At 40.8% G+C, this 10234-nt stretch overlaps 1 protein-coding gene across 1 annotated transcript; it reads right to left on the bottom strand.

Moving 5' to 3' along the window:
- Positions 1-402: 402 nt before the first annotated feature.
- LOC122546425 (butyrophilin subfamily 3 member A2-like) lies at positions 403-7684 on the bottom strand. The gene is made up of 2 exons (XM_043685138.1): positions 7408-7684; positions 403-554 (listed from the first exon to the last, which is right to left on the bottom strand). Exons 1-2 carry the CDS (start codon positions 7661-7663, stop codon positions 418-420), a joined length of 393 nt encoding a protein of 130 aa, XP_043541073.1. The 5' UTR covers positions 7664-7684; the 3' UTR covers positions 403-417.
- Between the last annotated feature and the right edge of the window lie 2550 nt (positions 7685-10234).

Below are 10234 nucleotides of genomic sequence, written 5' to 3'. Positions count from 1 at the left end.
TGGCATGAATGAGAGGAGGGGTGGAAACTCCCGTTTCTGATATCTGACCCGGGTGCTCCCTCCCCATGACGACTTCAATAGCTTCTGTCAAGAGCCTTCTTACCTATCCCCAAGGCTATCCTTCCCAATGCCATCACGATTTCCTTCCTCGCCCTGGGACTTCAATTTGTGGAATAGCTTGTAATTTGAGCAGCAGCCAACACTTCTTGGATTTCAACATTTTTCTCATGTCACCCTGTCATTCTGAAATTTGACAGGGTTCTTCTTACCTGGAGCTTATCTTTGCTGATAGATTGATAGAAGCCCCACTGAAGCTGTTTCCCAGAGATTCCTCCACATTTCCTGAGATTACAGCAGGAAACATGGAGAACCCTCAGGGGAATACATAGCCTGTGACTATGTTGTTCTTTGTCACCATTACATTGAGAACATACCTTTCATGTGTGGTTGTTGTTTCACATTCCAATAAATCAAAGCAGAAATGGCTCCAATTAGAAGACAAATGGTCACAAGTAATGGAGCCACCCAGACAGGAACAGAAGGGAAGATATCACCTGTGAAGTAGATAGTAGGGAGTTACACAATGAAATTATCTGCAACACACACCAGCATTTCCCAACCTTATCGGAATGACCCCATTTTAATGTCAGAATGTCTTGCACCAGAATGAAAATTTTGTGTGTACTTGAGCCATCAGTTAGCAGGTGGTTGGAAAGAGGCTTCAGGGAGATATCGTGTGCAATTTTAATTGTGCAGAGCACTTGAAGTAGCTCAATCCTTGCAACAACAATAACTACAATATGATATATCGTAAAATCTGCATTGTGTTATATTAAGCCTTTTTAACTCTCTAATAGTTAGCTACATAAAACATGGAAATTCTACATCTGCAAGTGCGGGACATTTCGGGCAGCATGGTGGCTCACTGGTTAGCACTGCTGCCTTACAGCTCCAGGGGCCTGGGTTCAATTCCAGAATCGGGCAACTGTCTGTGTGGAGTTTGCACGTTTTCCCCAGGGCTTTCTTCTCGGTGCTCTGGTATCCTCTCACAATCCAAAAATGTACAGGTTAGGTGGACTGACCATGCTAAACCGCCCATGGTGTGCAGGTTAGGTGGATCAGTCATGGCAAATTTGGTGTAACGGGGGTGTGGGTTTGAGTGGAAAGCTGTTTGGAAGCTGGATGGAACTTGATGGGCTGAGTGGTCTGCTACCACACATTAGGAATTCTCTGATTTAATATACATGACTTAAATTACACTCAAAACCAACCAAGATAATTATGAAGGATGATAAAAACAGAGACTAAATAATAGGAGTTGGGTTTTATTCATCAATTACAATAATGTTAACATAAAAAATGGGAGGGATTCCTAAAACATGTTCAGGAAGTGTATGCCCTCTGTCCAATCAGGAAAGAGGAATTTCTGGATCTAGCCTGGGAAATGAGGTGGGCCAGGCGGACCATGTGTCTACGAGCTTTTCGTTTGCAATGGAGGAGAGCAAGAAACAAACTGAAGCAGAACTTCCATGAAAAAGGTTATTTCGAATGGTGAGATCTTGCCAAAGTCAAATTGAACCAACCATTGATATGAAAATCTGATCTGGACAATGGAGGATCTTTAAGAAATGCTTTAAGTGCAGGCTGTGGACATTGGAACAAGGATAAAAGGTTAGGAAAGCACAGCTAGGACTTCCATGAATGGGAGGGAGTGAGGAAAGTTAATAAAACAAAATTAAAGAGAACGTATAATTGATGTAAAGTGAATTATTTAAGTATGGAACAGGTCAAATGTGGTAAATGGGGGAGGCAATGATGTGATAGTATTGTCACTGACTACGAATTGAGGGATCCAAGCTAATGTTCGACACCATGGCAGATGGTGAAATTTTAAATCATTAAAATGTGATGCTAAAAGCTTGCCTAAGGGTGACATTGAACCAGCAATATGTTGTAAAAACCCATCTGGTTCACTAACATCTTAAGTGGAGGAAACCAACTGTTCTGGCACACAGTCTAAGGATAAAAGGTAGGTCTTTTAGAACAGATATGAAGGGGAATTTCCTCACCCACAGAATGGTGAGCCTGGGGAATTCTCTACCACAGACAAATGGTTGAGTCCAAAACATGGAAGATTAGAGAAAATGTAGATATAGTTCTTAGGACTAAAAAGTGATAAATGGATAAGGGAAGAAAGTAAGATCACTGTACTGAATTGAATGATCAGCCATGATCATATTGAGTAACAAAGCAGACTCGAAGAACCAAATGGCTTATCGCTATACCTATATGCCATTCTATGTCCTACCCTGTGTGATATTATTCCAGACTGCAGGTCTAGGCCATTTCAAACAGCAATAAAGAATCAATCAGGTCAAGGGCAACTAAGGAGAGACAACAAATGCTCATAACATAATGAACACCTCCCACAAGAATAAGGAAGTTGAGTAAAAGTGAAGAAGAAATTGGCAAGAGGTTATGTGACATTCTGTTCTTTTCACATAAAAGAGAATCTAAAATTCTTCTATTGATATGTAAATATCAACCAGGCAGTAAAAAATGGGGCAAGGCTGATCGGGACAAGACGGTTATGTATGCTTACAGATGTAAGACAAGGTTCAAATACTTAATGAGTACTTTGTTTTGATTTTTACTAAAGGAAGGATGCTGATAAATATCAGCAGAACAGAGAGGATCAAACTCACAGATTGAGTGCAAACTGATAGGGCGGATGCCCCAGAAAGGAAGCTCAGAGTTGATAAGTCACCTGGTCATAGAATCTCTATAGTGGGGGAACAGGCCATTTGGTTCAACATGTCCATACTAACTCTCCAAAGAGCATCCCACCAGACTCATTCTCCTATCCTATCCCTGTAATCCACCTAATCTGCACATCTATGGAGTGTGGGAAGGAAGCACCTGGAGGAAACCAACACAGACACAGGGAGAATATGCAAATTCCACACAAACGCCACAGGCTGGAATCAAACCTGGATCCCTGTTGCTGTGAGGCAGCAGAACTAACCACTGAGCTATCATGTCACCCTAATGTCCTGATGGCTTGCACCCCAAGTTGCTAAGGTAATACAATTAGCACAGTTAAGGCTCATGGAATAGAAGGGTCACTGTCAGCTTGGATAAAACAATAGCCTCAGGGCAGAAAACAAAGACTTGTGGGAAATGGATAGTTTTCAGACTAGAGGGTGAAGACAGCTGTTTTCCCGAAAGGTCAATACTTCGACCCCTATGTATTCGTAATGTGAATAGTAGAATCTAGAATAAAATTTTAAAATTTCCTAATATCATCAAACCCAGAGGGTATGTCTGACGTGATGATGATACAAATTATCTACAAAAGGGCATTTATTGGCCAGCAGAATGAGAGATAATGGGCAATCAGAATTCAATATAAGGAAATGTGAAGCGATGCATTTTACCAAAACAGATAGGGAGAGGTATTATCGATTAAATGGACATTGTAGATTGAATACAGTGACGGGGAAATCAAGGTTGTTACGGGCCAGACCACACCCATCAAAAAATATGAAGATAGTCAAGACTTTGACTTTTCTTATTTTAAAACCAAGTGCCAGGCATTGTGTACCCAATACATTTGACTGCTCAAGCTACCAGTCTTGAGGCAAAACACAATTTTATTCATAGTCAAGATCAGAGTAGTGCTGGAAAAGCACAGCAGGTCAGGCCAGCATCCAAGGAGCAGGAAAATCGACATTTCTGGCAAAAGCCAGACAACACTACTATTATAGGACAAGCCAAACAGAGAATAGCCAGGGAATTCCTAGAGACATGGCACTCATCCACAGATTCAATCAACAAGCACATTGACCTGGACCCAATATACCAGCCACTGCAGCGGACAGCTGGAACTGACAACCGGAAGCAGCAAATACAAACCACTATAAATGCCAGAGGAAACATCACAGAAGCGCTTCACAGGAGGCTCCCAAGCACTGAGGATGTCACCTAGACAGGGGACGAAACATCTGCTACACAAATTCCCAGCTCGGCGAACAGAACCACAGCAACGAGCACCCGAGCTATCCTCTGGGCAATGAATGCTGGTCGAGCCAGCCATCCCCTCATCGTGAGAATGAATTAACAAGAAAAATTATACTCAATTCCCAAAATTGCTCACCATATTCAAAATGCAGTCTGATTAAAGCCTAATGTAGCCTCAGAAGTCAGATAACACCAGATTATAGTCCAACAGGTTTATTTGAAATCACAAGCTTTCAGAGTGATACCCGGAGAGATGCATTCAACACAGAATTTATAATCACAGAGATCAAAAGATCATACAAATTGAGATAGTGGAGTATTGATAGGCCAAATAATAGGTCTCTACAAGTGATCAGGAGTGTCAGACAGTGTGGGTAAAGTGTCGACAGCTGAATAATAAATGAAGGGATAACCTATAACCTGATTAATTGAGGCAGAGAGATAATTACAAAACATTAAAAATAAGGTGGTGCTGGAGAATTTGCACCTCAATATGCCAATATTTTCATGCACAAGTTTATGCAAGATTTTTTTGCTGCGCAGGACCTCCAACCAATGCAATACACCAGATTCTTCGACGACATTTTCTTCCTTTGGACTCATGACAAGGAAACACCCACATAGAGATATCAACAAGTTTCATCCCACCATCAGACTTACCACGGACTACTGTTCGGAATCAGTCTCATTTTCAGTCTCTCACGCATCTCCATCAAGAATGGTCACCTCAGTACCTCAATCTACCACAAGCCCATGAGTAACCTCACAATGCTGCACTTCTTTAGTTTCCCCACTAAACATGTTAAAGAAGCCACCCCAGATGGACAAACCCTTGTGCATACACAGGATCTGCTCAGATGAGGAGGAACACAATGGACACCAAAGATTATGAAAGAAGCCTTCATAAGAATGGGATACGATGCTCGACTGATAGATCGCCAATTCTGCAGTGCCATAGTGAAAAACCGCAACAACCTCCTCAGAGGAGAGACACAGGATAAAACCGATACTTCGTCGTCCAGTACCTCCCCGGAGTGGACAGACTGTGCCATGTTCTTTGCGGCCTTCAACTTGTCATCAATGGCAATGGCAAGATCATCCTTATGCCTCCACTTCTCACTTTCAAACAACCGCCTACCTAAACAGACCATCACTCTCACAGCACACTACCCATTGACATGGATATTACCATCACGCGTGAGAAAACCACCCACTACGTACCCAGCAGATACTCATGTGACTCAGCCAATGATGGCCACCACATACGCTGCAGGCAAAGGTGCCCAAGGCATGTTATTTTGGCAAAACCATGCAGACACTATGACAATGAATGAATGGACACCATGCAATAATCGTCAGACTGCACGTTCCCTCCTAGTCCAGGGTCAAGATCAAGGGTATTCAGCCTCCGAACTTCTGGTAAGCATCCTCCAAGGTGGCCTGTGAGATATACATCAACACAGAATCGCCAAGCAAAAACTGACAGCAAAGTTCCATACCCATGAAGATGGCCTCAACCCATCATTCATGTCGCACTAACATGTAACCCCGTCATACTGCTCTGTATCTGTCAAATCTTCCTTACTGTCCTGTTTTGACACCATCACCTTGATAACTTGTTACGATATCTCTACCTTAATTAGGTTGTACAGTTTTAGATTACCTGTTACTTTGCTTGACCCTCAGCACGCAGCTTATTCCTACCATGTTATTCCAGTCATTTGGTTTGTCTCTCGCACCACCTTATTTTTAACTTTTTGTAATTATCTCTCTGCCTCAATTAATCAGATTATAGTTCATCCCTTCACTTGCTATTCAGCTGTTGACACTTTACTCACACCATGTGACACTCTTGATCACCCGCAGACATATTATTCGGCCTGTCGAAACTTCATGCACACCATTTGTATGCTCTTTTGATCTGTGATTATAAATTCAGAGCCTGAGTGCTTATCTTTTGCTTTACATAATGAAGAGGCAGTGCTCCGATAGCTTGTGATTTCACAAACCTGTTGGACTATAACCTGGTGTTGTCTGATGTCTGACCTTGTCCACCCCGGTACAACACCAGCACCTCATCATGACTAATATAGCTTCAGCTCTTCATCCCTGCTCTTCTATGCCCTCTCAAAATGAATGCAAACACTGCAGAAAAACCAAAGAACTACCGGTGTTGGACATTAGAAATAAAAACAGAAATTGCTGGCAAAACTCAAGAGGTCTGACAGCATCTGTGCAAAGAAAGCAGAATTAATATTTCAGGTCCACTGACCCTACTTCAGAACTGATATTGCATTTGCCTTCCTCACTGCCAACTGAACTTGCAGGTTAACCTCAAGAGAATCACAAACCAGGATTTCAAAGTTCCTTTGTGCTACCTCTCTTGCCACTGAATACTGAATGGCCTGGACAGAGAGGATGTTGGGAAGATGCTTCCACTGGTAAGAGAGACCAGGACCCGAGGGCAAAGCCTTAGAATAAAGGGAAGATCTTTTCAAAGAGAGTGTGGTGAATCTATGAAAGACACTGCCACAAAAGACTATGGAAGCTAGATAATTAAGTATATTTAGAGATAGAGATAGAGAGGTTCTTAATTGTCAAGGGGAACAAGTGTTACGGGGAGAAAATGGAAGAATGGTGTTGAGAAACATCACCGGATTATGCAGAGCTGACTCGATGGGCTGAATGGCCTAACCTCTGCTTCTATGTCTTAAGATCTTATAGATTCTCTGTATCATCTGCTAACTCAGCAACAATGCCCTAAGATGTAAAGGGATTAAAAACAAGAGAAAGAAGCAATGGGCTCTTGCCACATACTACACAAATTCTGCCTGAATGTTTTTCTGAGATATGGGGCATGTTTGGACTGGGTCACACTATTGGCCGGAAAGTTCAACACACCATTCTTCAGGCAGTTTTCCAGAAGCATCCCGCCTTCAGCAGCAACAGTGATCATTATTGGTGTCACTGGCAATACATTATCACTTATCTATGTCAACACTTGGGGGACCATTAAATGTTGTCAATTTTAACTTCTGCAAATTGAAAGCAACAATCAAAATAGGGAAGGAGTTTGTGGTTCTGGTAGAGTATTAATATGAGTGATAAATTACATAAAACTTTAATATTGTTAGTGACATTAAAAAAAATTATCTTCCTGAGTGTCCAAAGTTTGTCATCATCAGCATAAAATATTAAATTTCTTGTTTAAACTTATTTGGAATGAGGATCACAACAGAAACAGGTTAGAGATAAGAATGGTGGGATTATATTGTCATCTCCTGACCTAGCATAACATGGCATAGAGACAGTTAAGTTTATGATTTAATCTATGATAGAGTTTAAATCACGTTTGCCTTTATTACTCAAATGGTTTAATTTACAAACCTGATATCCTGATTGTTACTTGTTGTTCGGTTTTCAGATGTACATTTTGTACACGACATGTAAACCTGTTTGACGATTGTCTTGTTATTACAATGTTGCTTTGGATGTCAAGACGACCTACAGAGTCCAAATGCGCTCTTGTTTCAGCTTGTATTAAATTATTTTCATCCTCCCTAAACCAGTAGATTTTTGGTTCAGGGAACCATCCTGTGGATTTACACACAAGCTGGATTTCATTTATATTAGCTGCCTCCATCTGAATCCAGGGCTGACACCCAATACCTGTAATCAATAGAGAATAAATTCAGAAATACCAATTGTTAGGAGCAACGACAACGTTTATTGATATGAGACAAATGATATAGCAAGAAGTCCTGAGAACACTTCCTGTGGCCTTTGAGAAATCTTCTTTTAACATGATGGATTTAGATGCATATATCTACCTAATGGCTTGTGGTTCAGTAATAAATGTTTAGGTATTCCATTTTAGAATTATAGAAATCTGGTTAAATACAAGTCAAGCAATTTGAAGCCTATTACACTTTAAAAGATTGAGGTCATGTTTTGAACCATACAGAGTGGGTATACCATCATTGAGATGAGTGGGAATTTAAGTTCTCTGCTTTCAATTGTCTGGGATTTTACTGGGAGAGTTGTAATTATAGTTTGGACCTTGTGTGGTTTGAAGCTCACAGAGAGGCTCCTGAAGTGCTGATATTAGCAGATTCAAGCAGTCATAGAGTCATAGACATGTACAGCATGGAAACAGACCTTCAGTCCAACCTAGCCATGCTGACCAGATATCCTGACCCAATCTAGTCCCACCTGCCAGCACCCAACTCACATCCCTCCAAACCTTTCCTTTTCATAAACCCATCAAGATACCTTTTAAATGGTGCAATTGTACCAGCCTCCACCACATCCTCTGGCAGCTCATTCCATACACATACCATCCTCTGCATGAAAAAGCTGCCCCTTTGGTCTCTTTTATATCTTTCCCCTCTCACCTAAACCTATGCCCTCTAGCTCCGGACTCCCCGACCCCAGGGAAAAAACTTTGTCTATTTACCCTATCCATGCCCCTCATAATTTTATAAACCTCTGCCTCCGACACTCCAGGGAAAACAGCCCGAGACTATTCAACCTCTCCTTATAGCTCAAATCCTCCAACCCTGGCAACATCCTTGTAAATCTTTTCTGAACTCTTTCAAGTTTCACAACATCTTTCCAACAGGAAGGAGACCAGAATTACATGCAATATTCTAACATTGGCCTAACTAATGTCCTGCAGAGCCACAGTCAGTGAGGAGTGGAGGACAAAGAAAAAACAATTACTGGCTTCATGCAGGAGAAGGTCAGGATTCCTGGTAGCCATGGAATTGTTCCCCAGTCAGATATGAACACATTCAAAAAGGGAGGAACAAAGGGTAAATTGAGGAAACAAAAATAATACGCATATATTACACATGTACATATTTTATACATTTACATCGGGAAAGATTAGATACATTTCAGGATTGAGAGTAATAGTTCTGATAATGTTAATCGTTTTTAAAACTTCTGCATGTCATGTTCTCCCTGTGATAACCCTATTCTAACCTCGAAGGATGGGGTTATTTATATATGAGGGTCAGGCACTAGCCAACTAGCAGACTTCTAAGGAGATCATTGACTATATTCTAACCAGTTTGTGTAGACAATGTGCCATCAATACTCTTAAGTTTTCAATAACGTGAGCAATGCTGCCTTTTTCATCCAAGGAATGTGAAAATCGCTGACTGGCTCAGCATTTACTGCTCATCCCTACATAACACGGTGAAAATGCCTTCATGAATCACTTCACTCAATTGGAGCTGCACTCATTCAGGCAAATGGGGAACATTCCACCACAGTCTTGCCTCATGCGTTGTAAATGATGGGCAGGCTTTTGGGAGTTAGAGAGATGAGTTACTCACAGCCGGATTCTGCACCTCTGACCTGTTGTTGTAACCATAGTGCTTAAATAATAAGTCCAGCTCAGCTTCTGTTCAATGGTAACCCACTGCACATTCAAGGCAAGGGGAAATAAAGTATTTCTCTGCAGAAATTTACTTGGAAAAGAAACAAATAAACACTTTGTAGCGATTGCTGGTTATTTATGAAGGCAAAAGGACAAAGGCGTGGAATGTTCCAAAGTCTGGTGTTTTTTAAGAGTGGTCAAGATAGTCACAGCTGTCTCTGCAGTCCTGACAGGCACAGCTTGCTCAGGAAATACAATATTGAGAAGTTCTTTTAGTCAATCTTCCATATGGATAATCAATTACGTTTCACACTGAATTCACCATAAAAACTGCTTCAGAAACAGAAGACGTGCTACAGTTTTTCTTTTGTAGCAGAATTTCCAAGCTGGTGAACACTTTTCACATGGAACAGCCATAAACCCAGTTCTAAAAGAGTCAGGTTTTTTTCCCCCTCCCAAAAGTGAGTTCAAGCAACAAAGACCCGGAATTATCTGAAGCCGTGTTGTTTCTCTGCTTAAAACAAAGTTTTTAAATGCATCTTTTCATTGCTTTTCTTTAAATGAGAAAAGGTATATCTACATACTTTAATGTCAAGTGCACAAAAGAGTTAAATAAAAACATCTCCCCCTTCCCACATGAAATGAAATGAAATGAAATGTCATTTTCAAATGCATTTGAAAACAAAAAGTGTGAACAAAATTAAAACTAGAAAAACAATTATGTCATTTATTGACACATTCGTTTCACCTCTGTGATAAAGATTTAGAATGCATTATTATTTTTGGAGAACTTAATTTCTAACTTTTAGGGAATAATCAATTCTAATT

Source organism: Chiloscyllium plagiosum, unplaced genomic scaffold, assembly GCF_004010195.1.
Source record: "Chiloscyllium plagiosum isolate BGI_BamShark_2017 unplaced genomic scaffold, ASM401019v2 scaf_31758, whole genome shotgun sequence".
In the NCBI taxonomy this organism is placed as follows: Eukaryota; Metazoa; Chordata; class Chondrichthyes; order Orectolobiformes; family Hemiscylliidae; genus Chiloscyllium; species Chiloscyllium plagiosum.
Note: the sequence above shows the minus strand (reverse complement) of the source record. Positions and strands in the feature narration are given on the sequence as shown.

Coding starts and splice junctions, on each gene's coding strand:
- LOC122546425 (XM_043685138.1), bottom strand. CDS start 7,663: ATGGAGGCAGCTAATATAAATGAAATCCAGCTTGTGTGTAAATCCACA. Junction 555..7,407: donor AGTAACAATCAGGATATCAG/GTTTGTAAATTA, acceptor TCTACTTCACAG/GTGATATCTTCCCTTCTGTT.